General features: G+C 49.3%; 1 protein-coding gene across 1 annotated transcript in view; it reads left to right on the top strand.

Annotated features, from left to right (window-relative positions):
* Positions 1-9,043, top strand: part of tbcd (tubulin folding cofactor D) — a 38,110-nt gene extending 29,067 nt beyond the window's left edge. The window contains exons 32-39 of the mRNA XM_062533218.1: positions 281-419; positions 4,926-5,047; positions 5,379-5,456; positions 5,631-5,720; positions 5,853-5,940; positions 6,692-6,801; positions 8,073-8,157; positions 8,839-9,043. Coding sequence (XP_062389202.1) covers positions 281-419; positions 4,926-5,047; positions 5,379-5,456; positions 5,631-5,720; positions 5,853-5,940; positions 6,692-6,801; positions 8,073-8,157; positions 8,839-8,853 — 727 coding nt within the window. The 3' untranslated portion in view covers positions 8,854-9,043. The remainder of the gene's footprint in view (positions 1-280; positions 420-4,925; positions 5,048-5,378; positions 5,457-5,630; positions 5,721-5,852; positions 5,941-6,691; positions 6,802-8,072; positions 8,158-8,838) is intronic.
* The last annotated feature ends 10,957 nt before the right edge of the window (positions 9,044-20,000 follow it).

The following is a 20,000-nucleotide window of genomic DNA, read 5'->3' as shown; positions in this document are numbered from 1 at the left end:
CACTCACACTCCCCACTGCGCGTCATCTCGGCGTTATTGCGAAATTACGAAATGATTTTCGTTTACGGGAGGTGTGTGTGTGTGTGTGTGTGTGTGTGTGTGTGTGTGTGTGAGTGAGAGAGAGAGAGTCAGAGTGGCTTGTGGGAATGATTCAGCAGGGGTGAGTGTTTTTCTGGATTGTGGCCTACATTGAGAAGAAGATCTGTGTATGTGACTCTCTCTCTCTCTCTCTGTGTGTGTGTGTGTGTGTGTGTGTGTGTGTGTGTGTGTGTGTGTGCAGGGCGGAGGCCAGCTACCTGAACTGGAATGCGGCGTCCCAGGCTTTCCCCCACATCACCAGGCTGCTGCGGCTGCAGGCCTACCAGTACCACACACTCCTGGGACTCACTGTGTCTGTGGGGGGCCTGACCGAGTCCACGGTACGCCAGCACACACACACACACACACACACACACACACACATACATTCATAGAGTCCCTGGTACACCAGCTGTCTCTCTCTCTTCTCTCTCTCTCCCTCTCTCTCTCTCTCACACACATACACACACGCAGTCTATCTCTCTGTCTCTCTGTCTCTGTCTCTCTCTCTCTCACACATTCACAAACACACACACACACACACACACACACACACACACGCACACATTAATTGAGATCACAATACACAAACAGAAACACATAAACATACACTGGGCTACAACTGAGACTAGCCAAACCCGTGAGCCAGACCTCGCCTAGCCAAGCCAAACTGTGTAGCCATTTTGTTTTGCCAAAGAAAAGAAACAAAGAAGCAAGCGTTGCCGAAGAAGCAGAAAAACTACGCGTGCTATAAATTGCTCCTATTTTAATATCCCCCCGCGGACCAGACACTTGACCAAGATGTGCGGCTGCTGTGTAAGTAGAAAAGAAGGACAAAAAAGAAAAGAAAAGAAAAAAGAGGCTTAAAAACAGCAGTCTCCTCCTGGAGCTGAACCCCTCAGGACTTTTGCCGCTCATTACACAGTGCAGACCAGGAGCCAGAGCTTAACTCTCCTGAGTCCTCGCAGTCCCTATGATGTGCAATGTCACAGCAGACGACAGGGGGCGCCGTTGAAACTCTGTAGCCTGGGTCCCGCTCAGGTTAACCTGCCAACTTGCCGTTGCATTAAGGCAACACTCTGAGCTGGTCAGAGAGAGGTCAGCAGCTAGAGGAGTCACTCGTGTGTGTGGATATGCAATAGTCTTTTCCCGACTGCATTTATATAGGAAGCTTTATGTGTGTTATGACTGTAACCTAACCTGATGTTTTGCCGTTTTTAATCCCCCTGAAATGAAGCCAGATTGGCTTTGAATTTACATCGTAAGTGAAAAAAAAATGGTCCCAGCTTGCTTGCTTGCTTGCTGGTTCTTCCGCAACCTCCCAGCTCGTGGAAGTGCCCCCATGACTCGGCCACACGGTGTGGCGCAGTCTCACATGGTGGTGGGGCGGCGGAGATGGAGGAGATGGCGGTGGTGATGGTGGCGGCGGTGGTGGCGGTGGCGGTGGGGAGGGAGTGCAGTCGAGGCGGACGCGGTCGCTGTGCGCGGCTCGGATGCCGGCGACCACAACAGACCAACAATGGGGCCCGGCTCCCATTCAGAACAAATTGTCTGTCTGTGTGTGTGTGTGTGAGAGTGTGTGCGCGCGCGCTGGAATGGGATTGGCAGCCGAGGCCGCGCTGATTTGAGGTCATGCGTTTCAGTGATGAATGAGGCTCTATGTAGCGTGTCCTTTCCGCCGTGAGACTGTCTGTCTCTCTCACTCTCTCGTGCGCACTCTCTTTCTCTTTCTCTCCCTGGTCTCCCCCTCTTTCTCCCCCTTCCCCACTTACTCGTTCTTTCCCTGCCTCTCTCTCTTTCTTTTAATCCTCTCTTTCCTTTCTTTCTCTTACCCTTCCTTTTGCTTCCCCCTGTCTCTCCCCCTCTTCCTCCCTAAACCTCTTTCCCCCTTCGCTCTCTCTCTCTCTTTGTATCTCTCTTCTCCCCTCATTCTCTACCTCTCTCCATCTCTCTCTCTCTATCTCTCTCGATCTCTCTCTCTCTCTCTCTCTCTCTTCATCCACCCACATCCTCTCCCCCACAATCCAGGCTCTCTGCCCACCAAATACAGTCTCTCTCTCTCTCTCTCTCTCTCTCTCTCTGTCTCCCTTTCTTTCTCTCTCTCCCTCCCCCATGCTGGAAGGCGAGCCCATGGGCCTGGGCCCTTTGTGGGGGAAAACGACGTCTGCTATGATTTGTGGGTGTCGGGGTTATTTTTAACCTCCGCTGTTTGTCGACGTAACCAAGAAAAATAAGGTGCGGGCCCGCTTAATAGGTGCACTGAGCTCCGTAAAACAGCACCGCGTCCATCTGCCAACAGAACCCATAAAAACCCCCAAGTCCTCTCGCGAGGCTCTTCAGACCCCCTCCCCTCCTCCTCGTCCACGCCACCCCCCCCCCCCCCCCCCACCCGTTCCCTCGTCTCCCCCCGCTTGGCCGCCGGGCCCCACGGAGGTGTCCTGAACCCCACTCGCTCCGGCAGTCTGGAACGGGACGGGACGGGCGCGGGCCGGTGCCAAGACTGGCCGGACAAAGAGGAACGGTTCCCACACATTAAGAGCCGGCGCGCCGCTGATGAAGCGCCCTGCCGACGAACTCTCGTGAACTCTTTGTCGGACGTGACGGCGGCTCGCAGGGATGTGGCGTGATCACGCGGTGTGCTCAGTGCTGGGTCTCCTCTCCTCTCCTCACTGGTTGAGGGTTTTTTTTTTTTTTTAAACCAGTTTCTTCAGAGAGCTCTGCCACCTCTGTTACTGAATCAGCTCATTGCGACTCAGGATCAGCCATCTACTGTATTACTGGTGCTGAGGATCAGCCATCTACTGTATTACTGGTGCTGAGGATCAGCCATCTACTGTATTACTGGTGCTGAGGATCAGCTATCAATTACTGTACTAGTGCTGAGGATCAGCTAATCAGCCATCAATTACTAGTGCTGAGGATCAGCTATCAATTACTGGTGCTGAGGATCAGTCATCTATTACTAGTGCTGAGGATCAGTCATCTATTAGTGGTGCTGAGGATCAGTCATCTATTACTGGTGCTGAGGATCAGTCATCTATTACTGGTGCTGAGGATCAGTCATCTATTACTGGTGCTGAGGATCAGTCATCTATTACTGGTGCTGAGGATCAGTCATCTATTACTGGTGCTGAGGATCAGTCATCTATTAGTGGTGCTGAGGATCAGTCATCTATTACTGGTGCTGAGGATCAGTCATCTATTACTGGTGCTGAGGATCAGTCATCTATTACTGGTGCTGAGGATCAGTCATCTATTACTGGTGCTGAGGATCAGTCATCTATTACTGGTGCTGAGGATCAGTCATCTATTACTGGTGCTGAGGATCAGTCATCTATTAGTGGTGCTGAGGATCAGTCATCTATTAGTGGTGCTGAGGATCAACTATAAATTACTGGTGCTGAGGATCAGCTTTTATTATTACTGGTGCTGAGCCCCTGTATAGGTGTAACAGGGAGGCTACACCAGGCACGCAAGTGTTCCGTTCGTGATGTGTAGCTTCCACTTTAATCAATGGAACTGGCTACACCAGACGTGATGGTGACATGCACATTCAAAAGATTTGACCAGTCAAAACTACTTCCTCTAAAACGACTTCAGTAGACTACAGTCTTCTAAGACTACTACGCTTCAATTGCCCACCCGGGGTAACTGGGGTATTAGTCATGTCCGTTGCTCCACGGGGCAGCTCATTGCGACTCAGTTACCCCCCCTCAACGCCCCCGTTCCATACAGCCTCACTGGGATGGGGTTTGGCAGTAGGAGCTTCCTGTTTTTGTCAGGGTTTAACTTTTATGAAGCATCAGTGATTTGAGAGGGTCTCATCGATGCAATCTGTTGCTTCCAGGCCCCTGTGTGTGTGTGTGTGTGTGTGTGAATGTGTGTGTGTGTGAGGATAATGACATCCTCCTGTTTGTCTGTTGTGTTTGTGTGTCTCGCCATTGCAGGTGTGTATGTGTTTGGTTAGCCTGCTCTTTTGGTTTCATGATATTGTGTGTATAGCAGTTCATAATCTCCTTTTTGTGTGTGTAGGGCTGTGGAATTAGTTGAATTTCAATCTCAATTGTGATAGGAGCTTATTGAAGATACTGTATGGCTCTGTTGCCGCATGCCATTTAGAACAGCTGTGTTCATGTTCTGTCTTGAGTTCCAGAGAAATCCAGCGTATCGCTTGGCCTTGTGATTTACTTAGTTTTTTGTTTTATATACACATTTATTTATGTATTTATCTTTAGTCGAGGGATTTATTTAAAATTCTATTAAATCCAATGTTAAAAATCCCATCCCATTTTTAACTAAAAAAAAGAATGGATAATGTCTAAATTCTTATTACCTCTGCCAAGGAGGTTATGTTTTCATCTGGGTTTGTTTGTTTGCCGGTTTGTCTGTCTGTCTGTCTGTCTGTCTGTTTGTTTGTTTGTTTGTTTGTTTATTTGTTCGCAAGATAACTCAAAAGGTTATGGATGGATTTCGATTAAATTTTCAGGAAAAGTCTGAAATGATCCAAGGAAGAAACTGTTACATTTTGGGAGTGATCCGTATCACCGTCTGGATCCAGGAGGCGGTTATGTTTTCGCTTGGCGGAGGTCTAGTTGAGTGTTAAATTAGTGTGGTCTCAGTGTTACCAAGATAACAGTGATAACAATGATCTTTGCCGTAACTGAGAGAGCAACCCTACAGTATGTGTCCGTGTTCCTCTCCCACAGTTCCGGTTCTCCTCTCAACCCTATCTGTCCGTGTTCCTCTCCCACAGTTCCGGTTCTCCTCTCAACCCTATCTGTCCGTGTTCCTCTCCCACAGTTCCGGTTCTCCTCTCAACCCTATGTGTCCGTGTTCCTCTCCCACAGGTGCGGTTCTCCTCTCAGTCCCTGTTTGACCACCTGCGGGGGATCCAGCAGGATGCTGCCGCCCTGGGCCAGTTCGGAGACACACTCCTGCGCATCTTCAAAGATCACCAACGCAATGACCGGTAGGTCCCTCCCTGCTCATCCTCCCCTTTTCCAAAACTTGGGCTAAGCATCCTGAACAACTAGTCTCCAAACGCGGAATAGATCAGGGCCGCGTTTCCCAGATTCGTTAAGAAGCTCTTAAGTGCTAAGAACCTCTTAGGAGTGTTCTTAAAACGTTCTTAGAGCGCTCCTAAGAAGTTCTTAGCACTTAAGAGCTTCTTAGTTCATTTAAAGTTATGTTGCGTGGGTGGCGGGTAACTGGTAACAGCACCTGTACTTTTATTCCTAGCAGGAGATGAATAAGGAGGAGATGTATTTTGCGTGCCTAACGGTGCATATTCACATTGGCAGGGTCTCTGTGCCTTTACTGAAGATGCTGGACCAGATGTTGGCTAATGGCTGTTTCGAGCTCTTCACCAGCGAGGACAAGTGAGTCATCAACAGCACGCATGACCACACCACACGCTCTTAAAAAAACCCCTGCTGAATGCCCCCCTTGCAGATTTCACTTTGTGCTGGTAGAAGGAGAAATGACGTTGTGTGTTTGGGAAATCGTTAGCCGGAATTGTAGGAGTATTTCTGTCTTTTGTGTTTCACGTCCAGCCATCCGTTCTGTTTGGCCCTGCTGGCTCTCTGTAAGGAGGAGATCAAAAGGTCAAAAGACGTCCAGAAACTGCGTCCCTGCATAGCCGTGTGAGTCTCTGACCGACACATTATATTCTGTTAACACCTAGATTGAAGATTATGTCACTTTTAAAGCTCTCTGTCTCACCCCACTCTTCCATACACACACACACACACACACACACACACACACATACACAGGTACTGTGGCATGATCCAGTTCCAAGGCAGTGTGAGGAAGAGTGTCCTACTGCAGCTGCTGATGCTGCTGTGCCACCCCTTCCCTGTGGTGAGCACTCTCTCTTTACCTCCTATTTCTCTCTCCTCTCTTTTACTCTCTCTCTCTCTCTCTCTCTCTCTCTCTCTCTCTCTCTCTCTCTCTCTCCTGTCTTTTAAACTCTTTTCTCTCTCCTCTCTTTTTAACTCCACTGTCTCTCTTCTCTTTCAAACTCCTCTCTCTCCTCTATTTTTAACTCCTCTCTCTCTCTCTCTCTTTCTCTCTCCTTTCTCTCTCCTCTCTTTTTAACTCCTCTCCAGAAAGGGAGGTATGGACATTCCAATCATGTCAAACATGGAAGTACTGTATGTTCCGATCATGACATGATTGGAATATCTATAATGAATCTGATGACGTTTGTCATTCAACATTCCAGCCCCTTCCATAACCAGCCAATACATGTGGGCTTTCCAATCATGTCGAATATGGATGTATCTTATAATCATGACATGATTGGAATGTCTAAAATGAAGCTGATGACTTGTGTCATTGAACATTCCAGCCCCTCCATAAACAGCCAGTGTGTGCGGCCTTTAGCTGCCTGCGTGCTGAGACACTGTACTCTGTGGAGCTTCCTTGTGAAGTAGGACACTGTACACAGGCCATCAGTGTTTGTGTCCGTTCAGCCCTGACTAATTCTGCGGACGGACCGAATCCTCTGATGAATCCTGGCCTGTGTCTCTGCTCAGCTTAGTGTCCTTGTGTGTGTGTGTGTGTGTGTGTGTGTGCGTGCGTCAATGTGTGTGTGTGTTCCGCTGCTCAGATCAGGAAGACCACTGCCGGCCAGGTGTACGAGATGCTCCTCACCTACGACGATGCGGTGGACCCTGAAGTCCTGGACGATGTGATGACCTTGCTTAGTGACACTAACTGGTGAGCAGTGGTGAAGCAGACAAGTGTCTGGGGGACTTCCTGTGCTGGATGGCCTCTTTGTGAGGCTGTTTCTCTCTCACTCTCGTCTTTTTTTATCTTGCTGAAGATAATTTATCCAGGGTTCCCACGGGTCATGGAACTTTCGGGAATATCATGGAATTTTAGAAATTATATTCCAGACATGTAAAGTCAGAGTTTTTTTTAAATAATTTATGGGGCAGAGTCGTGGACTATCATAGCCTGGGTGTTCCCATACTGCCTTGCGCGCGATTTGATGCACGCTGCTAAGGCGGCCAGGAAACTACCGCCCTAATTCTTGCCTCAGATAAGAGACCAATCACAGAACAGGGGGGAAAGCAAGACGATGATGAGCTATGCACAAACACATTTGATAGACATCCGTGCCGCCCAATAAACGGATCTGGGCATTTTTTCAAATACGAGAAAATGAACATTTGGTTCCCAGACCACGTCTCATTGAGAAGTGGTGGTGCTAGCCAGGCTAGGGCTATCAGAGAATTTTGTTGAATTGACTTATCAAAATACATTAATACGAATATTTAAATGCAGAACTGGTGTATATCTGGTTATTAGTAAAGTGCTTTTAGGCAAGTCCACCCAACTCGGCAGCCATCCATCTTGCAACACACTCTGGGCGGTTATTGGACCCACTGCACGTGTGCAAGGCGTCACGTCACCAAGCTGCGTGATCACAACACATGATTGGCAGGATGTATTCACATGCCGACTTTCTGTGGCAGAAGGTGCGAGATATGTGTAGACAACTGCCATATTGGTGTTACAAACTTACCCCATAGATTGCTATGGAGGATTCTTTGGGTGCTGAGTGTTCATTAGAATGTCTCTGTTGTTAGCTTTACTGCTTGCTTGAGTAGCAAGACTGTTTATTCAATGACCATTTATTCACCTCCTGCTCTGAAAAAGTAAAGGATTATTGAACGCTGCTCTGAAATCATTGGTCAGTATATTGTGCCATTCATTCATTCATATTCAAGTCATGGAAATTCAGTGTTGAAAGTCAGGGAAAAGTTATGGAATTTCACATTTGACTTAGAGTGGGAGTCCTGTTTATCTACATACTTTAGTTGTGTACGTGTTTATGTTTGTGCATGTACAGTATGTGTATGTTTATTTATTTAACTTTATTAATTATTATTATTATTATAGTATATTTTTATCTTGCCTGTGAAAGTTAGTTCTTAAAAGAGAACTCTCTCTTTCTCTCTCTCTCTTTTCTTTCTTGCTCCCAGGGAGAGTAATCTAGAAACAGTGCGCGGCCACAGAAATCAGCTCTGTGACTGGCTCAGTGTACCCAGACCCACACCAGTGGCAAAGGTACAGTAGCTCTTTTAGAACTGTCAAAAGGGGTTTGTGTGTGTGTGTGTGTGTGCGCGCGCGTGTATATGTATGTGTTCTAGTGAAAGGTGTGTGAAGTCCAGATGCTGCATGGCTCATTACTTCCAGGGTAGTGAGCGGAAGAGGTAGGGGTGCGTGTGTGTGTGTGTTTGTGTGTGTGTGTGTCTGTGTCTGTGAGTGTGTGTGCGTGTTTCTGCATGTTTATATGTGTGTGTGTCTGTTTCTGTGAGTGTGTGTGTGCCCGTGTGTGTGTGTGTGTGTGTGTGTGTGTGTGTGTGTGTGTGCGTGTGCCCGTGTGTGTGTGAGCACATGTGCTGGAGTGTTTTTTTTCTCGTGTGGTTATTAGGCCCAGATGTTGGTAGGCCTCCTCTGCCAACTCCCCTGTCTCACCACACGACTCATTCGTGGAACTGATTTAGAGGGGCGGGGAGCGGCGGGATCAGGAACAGCCTGCATCAGAACTTGATCTCTATCCAGTTCAATAACACAGTTCAAATGCACCACTTTGATTTTTAATCCCTTTACGCCTCTTATATTAAATGTTTTTTTGTCTTCCTCCCTCTCTCTCTCTCTCTCTCTCTCTCTCTCTCTCTCTGTTTCTCCTGTTTCTCTGCTACCTTCTGTCTGTTTGTCTGTCTGTCTGTCCATCCCTCTGTCCAGGGTCCTGCGCAGTAGATCGGCGTTTCCGTCAGTGCGGTGGACTGCGGGTGTGGTGCGTTCCACACACTGCATCGCATTGTTGTCGAGCATTGTTGTCTGTCTCTCTGCTTGTCTGCCTGTCTAGTGGTGAGCTGTCCATCATCGCATCAGAATGTGTGAATGTGGGCTGTCCCCATGCCATGTTTACAAATAAATCCAGAAAGAAATTTGCAGTGGTGTGTTTTTTTTTTCCTTTCTTCTTCCTCTTCTCGCTGTCTAAATGTTGTTTGGTTTTGGCATCTCGTTCCCTCTACTTTGCATTCAGCTGCAGTCGCAGACTTAAGACCTGGGCTGCAAAGCACATGGGAAATGAGATTACACTACTTACTTACTTTACGCCCCTAGGTCCACAATACTCCCACCCAACCCCACCCCACCCCACCCCACCCACGGAAACCTTATGCAAGTGGAGCCCATATCACAGCCAAAACAAAACACTTCTGGAGAAAAACCGCAGAGAGTGAACTTCAGGCTAATCCTGCCTGCTCCTGCCCCAGGGATAAGGGTTAGGCTTTAGGCCTGTGTTAGCGCAGGGAGTAGGGGGCATGGCGGGCGGGGCGGGGTGTGGTGTGGGGGCGGTGGTGATGGTGGTGATGGTGGTTGCGGGTATGAAACCGGCTCACGCTGCTGCTGCCGCCGCCGGTAAGGTGGTTAAAGGGGCCCACAGCGTCCCCTCAGGGCCCGGGCGAGCCCGCAGGTCTTGTGAAGGCGCCGCTCGACTGTCGGCTCGAGTCAACTCTTGACGAGGGGGACGTGCGACCGGCCGCTCGCTTTCTCCAATCGCACGGGTCTAGCCACGAGGCCGCTCTCTCTCTCTTTCTCTCTCTCTCTCTTTCTCTTGCTCTCTCTCTGTAGTGAGAGCCACTGCGAGCGCACGTCTTTGTCTTTGTCTCTCGCTCGCTCTCTCTCGCTCTCTCGGCCAGCGCTGCCCAGGCGAGGACAAAGCCGGCATTGTTGCCCCGTGGCGGACCTCCCGGGACGGGTCGCATGTCTCGAGAGGGAGCAGTCTCCTTCTCCTCGTTCCTCCGGCACGCTCGGACATGTCTGGCTGGCCGGTCGGACGTATCGGTCGCAGGGCCCACGACAGCGCCCACGGTTCGAATTTCTGGAAAAATGAAAAAGTCCAAAAAGAAACGGGGGAAGGAAAGCAAAACAAGCTACCACGGTTAAACGGCTTTTGCCCAAATTGACCATAGAAACCACAGCCGGCCTTGAAAGGCTCATCGTGCGATGTTTGTGTATGTGCCACTCTGTCTCCCTTGGCATCGGTGAGAAGCGTAGCGCCACTGCATGTCGGTAACGGCATTAGGGCTGGCGCCACGTCGGAGACACACACTCACACACACACACACACACTCTCTCTCTCCCTCCTCGCTCGCGTGGCGACACACTCCGCGCGTGAGTCATCAAGGTCGCCTCTGAAAGGCCTTTGTAGTCCCTCAGGCCTCTAAATATAGTTCTCAAAGGAGCCAGTCGACTCTGGCTGGAGGCTTTGTCCACAATGACTCACTGACTGTACCTTTTTATGAAATGTCTCAGAGGACCATTTCAGACGAAAGACGTCCGATTTTGAAGTTTCAAGGACTACGACGTATAATTTAGCCCACTGAGCGGTTGTGATCAACTGAAGCCGTGTCATGCTTATTATGGTCCCTACAATGAACAAAGACTCAATTTATATTATTCTCTTAAACCAACAAGTCATTTTTTAAAGTGTTTGATAGCAAAGAAGAAAAAGACGATATTGAGAGGAGAGTAAAATCCTGTGTGCACATTCTCTCAACCCCGGGTGTGAGGTCTTGTGTTTCACTCGCCGATTCCCACCCCTCGGTGTAATTCAACTTTAATTAATTTCTTAGGTGGATGGAAATTCCTGTTCCCCAGTCTGGGGCCGGGGCAAGTGGAGATGGAGTGTTCTCTCCCCTTATCACAGCTAAGTCTCTGGTAAAAGAGAGCAGCTTTGCTACAGTGCTCGGAGTCGGCAAGAATGCTAATAATTCTCAAAAGGCTTACAGTTCGCTGTCAGTAGCCATGGCGATGGTTCTCTCACAAAGGAGGTCTTTTAGGAGCTGTGTGTGTGTGTGTGTGTGGGGGGGGGGGGTTGCTCTCGTTGACTCACTTTGGTGTGATATTAGGACAGTTCCCTAGCTGCCACTTCCCTGTGAGCTGTTTATTATGGGATTATATGGTGCCAGTAGAAGGGTTGTTACCCCCCCCCCCCCCCCCCCACCCCCATACCCATTCAAAGATCATGAACAGCTTGAACTAACAGGGTTTTAATATTACAAAACTGGTAACAAAATGTTATACGCTTCTTAAATTAAAAGTGTCCACAGAGGGAAAATGATCTAGACCCCAGTTTTTCACAATGTGTTCCAGTCAACAGGCCTTAGATACCCTCTTCAAGACCGACTGCCTTGCAAAGATCTAAAGATGTGAAAACTCTTTTGTGCTGTCATCGCCTTGTTATAGGGCTATTGTAATGATGCTTTACCGCTCCTGTGGTTTACAGTAGTGGAGTGCCAACTCCCATAATCCACCGGCATAATAATCCTGCCTGATGCACTTAAAGTTGCATTACGTTTGAAAGCAGACCTGGGAGCGCAGCTAAGGCGAAACAGACCAGAGGGGCCTTATGCCGGACGCTTGTTTTGGTTTGCTGTCGGTATCCCAGTAGGACCCCAGACATGTTACGCACACTCTGGAGGTATTCACTTACACACACACACACACATACAGCTCACACACACACACATACAGTACGCACACACACACACACACACACACACACACTCACATACCCCAGGACTGCAGGGGAGGGTTCTTATACAGCCTGGAGTTGGATGACTAGGGTATAAACCATTTCACCAGCGCCATCGTGGACAGCACTTCTTCCGGTGTGTGTGTGTGTGGGGGGGGTGGTTCCTTGTGATGCTGATTAGAGTTTGGCTCCTTGATGATGTGTGCGGCTCTTGTGTCCCCCCCTCCCCGGTGGGTCGTCGGTAGGGCAAGCGCTCAGGCCAGGGGAGGGGAACAATGTGTGTGCTTGTGCTACGACGCGGTCATGAGCCACGGCATCCGCTGAAGAGTCTCCGACGGAATGCCAAGAGCCAGAGAGAGAGAGAGAGAGCAGAGGAAAGCAAAGCCAATGGCCCCCCTCACGTGCCTTCAGCTTGGCTTGGATTTACACCAGCGCAGCCTATTGATGTTAATGTATAGAATGTTATTGGGCATGTACAGTAGATGTATAGATTTGGATTGTACTGATTCTACTCCCCCTTCTAAAATATCAGAAGTTTCAGGTCGGATTCAGTCAGGTTAGAATGGTCAATTAAGAACTTAATGTGAATTTCTCACGTATTGTTTTTGGAATTTTAGAGTGCGTTATTATTCTCTCTCCTCAAATGGACAGTCTGAGTATGTCCCACACATTGCTGTTTCCTGTGGGGATGTCATTAGACCATTGCAAATGTGTGGCCCATCATTAACTTGTTGACAAAATGGCCGATTATATATATTTTATTTTCCATTGTAACCAGGTGCAGCTCCTGAAGCCATTTCCTGTGTGCCCCTCTTGCCACACACACACACACAAATGCCCACACAAATGCGGTGTGGCAGAAATGACACCTCAGGCTCATTAGTGTGTAATAGGCTCACGGTCGTTAGTTATGCCTGAATGCTGATGGCGGTAGGTTTACAGGCCGAGGCTGCTGTGGGCCAGGAATGACCTGATCAGTGGTACCGCAGGGCCACGCACATCCCAAAGCCAAGTTTGGATGCGTGCAGGATCCAGTATCCATTATCCAAGAAAGTCAAAGACAATCAGCGCACCAAAGTAAGCTCCCATTCACTGTGTTTATTATACAGTAAGTGACGTTTCGAGCGGTGCGGCTCTTCCTCAGACGACCTCAATGACCTGAATCAGCGGCCTGTCCAGTCTGGACACAGGTCCAGCAGAGGGCATTTACTCTCTCTCTCGCCGAGGGAGCGGAAAAGAAAAAGAGAGAAGAGTTTGGACATGGTTCACGTTTTCTCTCTCAGCTCAGAGAGAAGCTCAGAAGCATTCAGACGTTTGGCAGGCGCTCTTCTCCAAAGCCACTGGTGGGCAGAAAGCCTCGTCAGGCATAAAACGCATAAACTAATAATTTGGAAAAATCATTTTGCTCATTTCATACCGCACATCAACTTCTAAACTCAAACATGGGTGGGTGTGTCAGTGCACAACCCCCCCCCCCCCCCACACACACACACACTCACACACACATCTCAATACAATAACCATAATTATAAACTTGATGTGAGATTTAACGGGTGAGACTTTGCACTGTGCCCATAATATCAATCAGAGCCCTTCATCACTGTGTCCCTATGCTGTTGTACTGTATGTTGGTGCGTTTAGCAACACACTCGATCAGCTGTGCACACCACAGGAACACAAGCACATGGGTTGACCACGAGATCCTGTCTATTAGAATGATGCTACCATATAGGGTATGTTCACATCCCCCTCATTGTTAAAGCATATAATGCTCATTGTTTTATGATATTGTAAAAGCCTTTCTTCTACTATTTATACAGTATAATGTACCAACTGAGGTAATGTGATGGTGTAATATTGCCATCTTTATGCCCCCAAATGTCTGTGACTCCTCCTGACGGCTGCTCTCCCTCAGGGGCGAGGGGTGGTGAGGCCATCAGGGAGGGAGGTGCTATTGTCCTCAGAGCCACAGCAGAAGAAGAGGGGAACCCCACCGGACTAGTCAGGTGACAGCCACAGGAAATCATCCAAAACATCTGTGAGTGTGCAGTATCTTTTCTTTTTTCTTTTTATGTTTTTACAACTTTTGTTTTGACTAAGCCAAGTGTTTATTTTGCTCAGCGTCCATTTTTTAAAAAAATATATATTATTGTTTGGAGTGGAGGCGTTGTTTTATTTGATATCTTTCCCCCTGGCCCCGTGGTGTGATAGACCTACAGTGCTTCCCAGCGAGTGTGCGACTGTTTGCTTACACTGGTTTGGAGTACACACGTATCGAATGAAGTCCCTCACTCGCCCTATTCATTCAGTGCACCGCATAGACACTGCCAAGCTGTTTTGTTTCGGAGGCCAGATTTTCCTGAAAAAAAAAAATAAACACAAGAAAGTCCACAACCAATATGTACTCAAAATGATATTAAGAAAGGCCCAATTGTTTCATCTCGAAACATAAATAAACCAAGAGGTCAGCGCAACTGGAGGGTTTTTGAGTCAGAATAGCTGAATAATGTAATTATATGATTGATAGGAATGGCAGAAATATTGTAATTATATGATTATGGTAGAAAAAGCAGAAATGCTATAATTATGATTATGACAGCTGATGCGGTCTTTCTCCAGGAAACCGCACTCTTTATATCTTTCCAGAGAGCCGTAATCAACAGTTCGCGATGCATGCACTCCCTGCCTAGGAAATTGCCACGTTGTTCTTTGGAATTACAGTGATTTTGGGGACGGAGGCAGCTGGATTGCATCGAGAATGTGGGCTAATTGCTGAACTGTGAGCTATTATAGACCACAGGTTAATGGGCAGCGTGTTTTATATAGCACGTGTGCACAGGGGGGCACTTTTATACCAAAGGGCTAATTGAGAGAGCGGGTCAGATGCCGTTTTAACCTGGAGAGCAGGGTACGCTGGAACATGTGTGGCTTTGAGGTTTTCATTTTTCTATGGTGACACCGCAGGATTTTTTATGTGTTGGTGTTTTTTTAATTTTTTAATTTTTTTTTTAATCATTATTGGAAAAGTGAGAAGGGGTGGCAGCGTTTTACTTTTTCTTATTTACTTGGAAGGACTAAGATAACATTTATATTTTCAGCATGCTGTGACTGATTAAGCTGTCCTATTTTTAGCCGGTGCTCCTTTCTGAGTTATGATGCAGTTATGGTTTTTATCTGAGTGGGGCCAGGCCTACCAAAGGGGACGACAGAGGCAATTATCCTCTCTGTGGTATCACATGTCCTCCAGGAGCCTGGCCCGCTATCAGTGCAAGGAGCCCCAGATTCATCACAAAAGAGTTCCTTATGTACACATCCTGTGTGTGTGTGTGTGTGTGTGTGTGTGTGTGTGTGCTTGTGATAATGCATGACGACTCTGTGTGTGTGTGTGTGTGTGCGCGAGAGAGAGAGTGTATGTTTTCATTTTCTTACGACAAGCATGTGTATGTGTGCGTGTCCATTTGTCAGGATCATCTGAGGGCTTCTGGCCAGCTGCGAGGATTAGACCCATGAGCTCATAACATGATCCCTGGTCCTGGTCCTGGTCCTGGTCCTGGTGCCGGTCCTGGTGCCGGTGCTGGTCGGTGGTGCCGGAGCTCTCGCGGTCCATTAGCTGGATGTGGAGCGGCGCTGGGCAGATGAAATGAGATGTGTTTTCCCCCTGCGTCTCAACTCCACTATGCTCTGGGTAATCTGCACATCTCGTCTCTATAAATGAATTGGACTAATGTGTTCCAGGGAGGCAGTTTGGGAGGGAGGGATGGAGGGAGGGAGAGATGGAGGGGGGGGAGCGGAAGCTTGACAGGGTTGGGGGGTGAATCTGAGAAGGCCAGAGTGCTCTGGAGTGTGTGTCTCTGTGTGTGTGTGTGTGTGTGTGTGTATGAGAGCACACACTCCTCTCTGCCGTTCCATTTCTCTCTTTCATCCATCGTCTGCTCGTCCACTCTGCCCATTCCGCTTTCACTCCTCTGTCCTTCCTGCTCCGGCCCCGATGGGCCCACATGATCTGGCACACACACACACACACACACACACACACACACACACACACACACACGACCCGGCGCCAGGATCCCTCGGACCTGAAAATAGCCGTCCCCATCCTGGCACTTCCTCGGGCCCTGCGGCTATCTGGTTGCATTTTGGGCCGCGACAAAAATGCAGCGGAGAGGAGCGGAGAGGAGCGGAGAGGAGCGGAGTGGAGTGGGGCGGACTGCAGGGGCACGACTGGCCCTCACCACCACAGTCCAGCTGGGGCCGGACGGCCCGCGCCTCTGGGTGAGCTCATCTCATCCCGTTGGTGACACACGCCGTTTGTTGTTTCATGACTTTTTTTTCCTTCCCCCCGCCTCGCCATCTCTCTCTCTCCTCTCTCTCTCCTCTCTGTCTCTCTCTCTCTTCATATCTCTGTGTTGTCGTCAGCCTTTGCCTTGGAGGACTCCAGCCGTCCACACACACACCACACACACACACACACACACACACACACACACACACCACCCCAGGGCTGGAGTGTAATGTGAAGAGGGGCTTAGAGAGAGGCGAGCCCCGTGCTGTGTCCGGCTGGGGTGGGGTGTGCTGTTCTTGAGGGGTGACTTCATGGAGACAGTTTCACGGTTCAGGGCCATGGCTCGAAGAACCACAGTGTGTGTGTGTATGTGTGCGCGTGCAAGTGTTTCTGCATGAGTATGTGCCTGTGTGTGTGTGTGTGTGCGCGCACAACTGTTTCTGCATGAGTATGGGTGTGCGTGTGTGTGTGTGTGTCTTTGGCTGTGTGTGTGTGTGTGTGTGCTTATGCATGAGCCTGTGTGTGTGTGTGTCTGTCTGTGAGTGTGTGTGTGTGTGTGTGTGTGTGTGTGTGTGTGTGTGTGTGTGTGTGTGTGTGTGTGTGTGTGTGTGTGTGTGTGTGTGTGTGTGTGCGCGCACAAGTGTTTCTGCATGAGTATGGGTGTGCGTGTGTGTGTGTGTGTCTTTGGCTGTGTGTGTGTGTGTGTGTGCTTATGCATGAGCCTGTGTGTGTCTGTGTGTGTCTGTGTGTGTGTGTGTGTGTGTGTGTGTCTACAGTATATGTCTATGAGAGCACACACTCCTCTCATGCTGGCCGTGATCCAGTATGAGATCACCCCAGAGACCAGGCGAGCCGGCGGGTCGGGCTGGTCGCTCTGGTCGCTCTGGTCACTCCCTCCGCTCCCTTCGCTCCCTCCGCCCGCGTGAGGGCCATCGCCCCTCCTTGACCCCTGACTCCCGCCCCAGGGCCCTGGGCCTCTGCCGGCCCCTCTGTTGTGTTGGAGCCCAGCGTCAGGTCCAGAGTGTGTCCAGTCCAGTCCAATCCCTGTGCCCTGCCAAGCGCCTGCCTCACGGCTGCTGGCCCACCGGCTGCCGGATGGCCCCTGGGCAGCCCGCCTCGGCCCCGCAGGCTCTTCCTGCCCCGGTGGTGGGGGATGTGTGGGGGGGTGGGGGGAGGGGTTGAGTTTGGGCTGGACGCGTGCCAGCCTCCAGGCAGACTGGGGATTGGGTCACTTCATCTCACAAGGGTGGTCCACGACTGTGTGTGTGTGTGTGTGTTTGTGTTTGTGTGTGCATGTGTATTTGTGTGTGCTGCTAGTGTGTGTGTGTTTGTTTGTGTGTGTATGTGTGTGTGTATGTGTGCGTGTGTGTGTGTGTGTATGTGTGTGCATGCATATGTGTGTGTGTGTGTGTGTGTGTGTGTGTGTGTGTGTGTGTGTGTGTGTGTGTGTGTGTGTGTGTGTGTGTGTGTGTTTGTGTGTGTGTGTGTGGGAGCATGTGTGTACAGTATGTGTGTGTGTGTGTGTGTGTGTGTATGCATGTGTCTGTTGTTTGAGCTAGATATTAAAATGATATGCTTTGCCTTTGTTTTCCTCTCCTCTGAGTTCCTGTGAAGTGCTGCTGCATGACTGTGATCTCTCTTTCTCTCTCTTCCCCTCTCTGTCTCCCTCTCTTTCTCCATATCTCTCGCTTTGTCTAGACTCCCAAATATCTGGGGACTGTAAAAACAGACAGAATATTCTTTAGAAACGACCACAGTGACTCAAACCCAGCTTGTACCATGACGTTGACTAATGGGCCTGCATCTTCTGTGCTGGTGAAATTACATGACTGGCTATCTGTGCAATCAGAGAGAAAAAAAAAAGATAGAGTTACCATTTTTCAACCCAGTCCAGCAACAACAGGCCTCTCTCTCAAGTGCGGCGGCGATTTCGTGCCTTTGGCTCGGGCTGGCGTTGTCATAGGGATCAGGCTGGAGTCAGAGATCTGTGAACCTGGGCTCAGGATCGGGGCTCATCGAGAGGAAATCCTCGCGGGAGTGGATAACTCGGTTAGGGCCTGTGTGATTCCATTAGTCCCACTGTTATTCTGTCACTCACGCTGAGCCCACGCTAACCCAGTCAATCTGGTCCCAATCTGGGGGAGGCACACGTGTGTGTGTGTGTGTGTGTGTGTGTGTGTGTGTGTGTGTGTGTGTGTGTGTGTGTGTGTGTGTGTGTGTGTGTGTGCGGGGGCGGGCAGAGGTCAGGGCCGTCCGCAAAGCACAAAACTGTATCTCCTTTCTCTCTCACTCTCTCTCCCTCCCTCTATCTCTCTCTCTCTCTCTCTCTCCCTCTCTCTCTCTCTCTCTCTCTCTCTCTCTCTCTCTCTCTCTCTCCCGTACCCCACCTTTCCCAACCTCTGTGTAGCCGCCTTCCGCCCTCATAGCACATTTGGTATTCATTATGCAACTCGGTCAGAATGCCTCGATAATTAAAAAGAGACGTTTTTACTCTTTTTTTTGTTCAAACGTTCTCTCCTGTCACAGATTAACGGCTGTTCTGCAGGCGCGCCCGAGCCAAGGCAAACACGTGTGTGTGTGTGTGTGTGTATGTGTTTGTGTGTGTGTGTGTGTGGCAGGGTGTGTGTATGTGCATGGTGTGCGTGGTGTGTGTGTGTGTGTGTGTGTGTGTGTGTGGGTGTGTGTGTGTGTAGGTGGGGGCTTCGTCCCACTGAAGCACCCCAGAGAGGAGGAGGGCTAGCAGGGGCTCTGCACTGCGCTGGCCACTCCGAGTGGACGACTAGCCAGCGCTGGACTCAGCCAGGTCTCCCCGCAGCGTTGGACGGACTCAGGGGGGGTTGGCAGGGTTGGAAACGAGGTTACGCTGGAACCCTGATTACATGTCATGTGCAAATCAAGTGCGCAAGTGAAATCTGTCCGATCTCACTCGACACGGTACCATGTAATTGCCTCTGACAGCTCAGACTATTTCTAAATCCCTTTATTTTATTCTGGAAGATATCGGTGTTTACATTCCTTAATGCTGTTTCTTACCCTTGTTTAATGCTACACAATCGCTCGCTCTCTGGAAGGTCATGCTTAGAGCTACGCGTAACAGGAAAAGTCATTGGCTTTAATAGATTCCCCCATAAATCAGAGTGAGAGAGCACCAGGAGGGAGAGTAAAAGTTCAAGGGCGGGAATTAGTTTTAGATCCCTGTGATTTTCACATGCATACTTTATGGCCCACGACGACCAACAAAGGTCTTGTTCAGTTCAGTGGCTTTATAATAGAACACCAAATAGCTTGAAAACAGAGTCCAGTTCAAGGATGGCAGGCGATTCTATTAGCTCTTCAGAATCAGAATCAGCTGTATTGGCCAGGTTTGCGTAAACATATAAGGCAATTTGACTCGATTAATCTCTTAGAGATGCACATTACTAATGAAACCAGCCATTCTTGATTACTAATAATGAAACCAACAATTCTTGATGAAATTTTGCTATAAAAGCCATGGCAGCCCTTAACAGGTTTAGAAACAGTTCAAGGGTCCTCTTCACTCTTTGCTCTATGTAGCTTTGGCTAGAATGCAGTCACCTGCGGCTGAACCCAAACTATATGTTTTTTTCTTCGTCCAAAAAACTTGTGATACAAAAGCGGCAACCAAAACAACAACCTGGAGGGTATGTTTGCTGGTGAGCATGTCACAGGACCTCTAAATGAGATTACGTCCCTTGTGTCTCCGGCTTTTATCTCTCAGTCAGGCACGAGCATGTTGGCCATCATATGATGCTCAAGGGTGACTCCGGTGACGACCGAACAGCCCCCCCCCCCCCCCTCCTGACCTGGGCCCGATCCGGCTCGTTCCAGCCCGAGCCACTTTTTGCCGCTATCTGTCTAGACTCCTGATAGCTCTAGGCCATCTCAGCGTATGAATTGCTCTGCGTCAAAACAGAACAGAAGTCATATTGAGGAGTTGCGCGTAAGATCTGATTGCAGATCAGCGGCTGTTTGGATGTTTAATATCAGCTGTGTGCGTAGCAGCCTGGACAGACTGACATTGGGCGCACACACACACACACACACACACACACACAC

Source organism: Sardina pilchardus, chromosome 3 (assembly GCF_963854185.1).
Source record: "Sardina pilchardus chromosome 3, fSarPil1.1, whole genome shotgun sequence".
In the NCBI taxonomy this organism is placed as follows: domain Eukaryota; kingdom Metazoa; phylum Chordata; class Actinopteri; order Clupeiformes; family Clupeidae; genus Sardina; species Sardina pilchardus.
The sequence above is the reverse complement of the archived record's forward strand: the minus strand, read 5'-3'. Positions and strand labels throughout refer to the sequence as shown.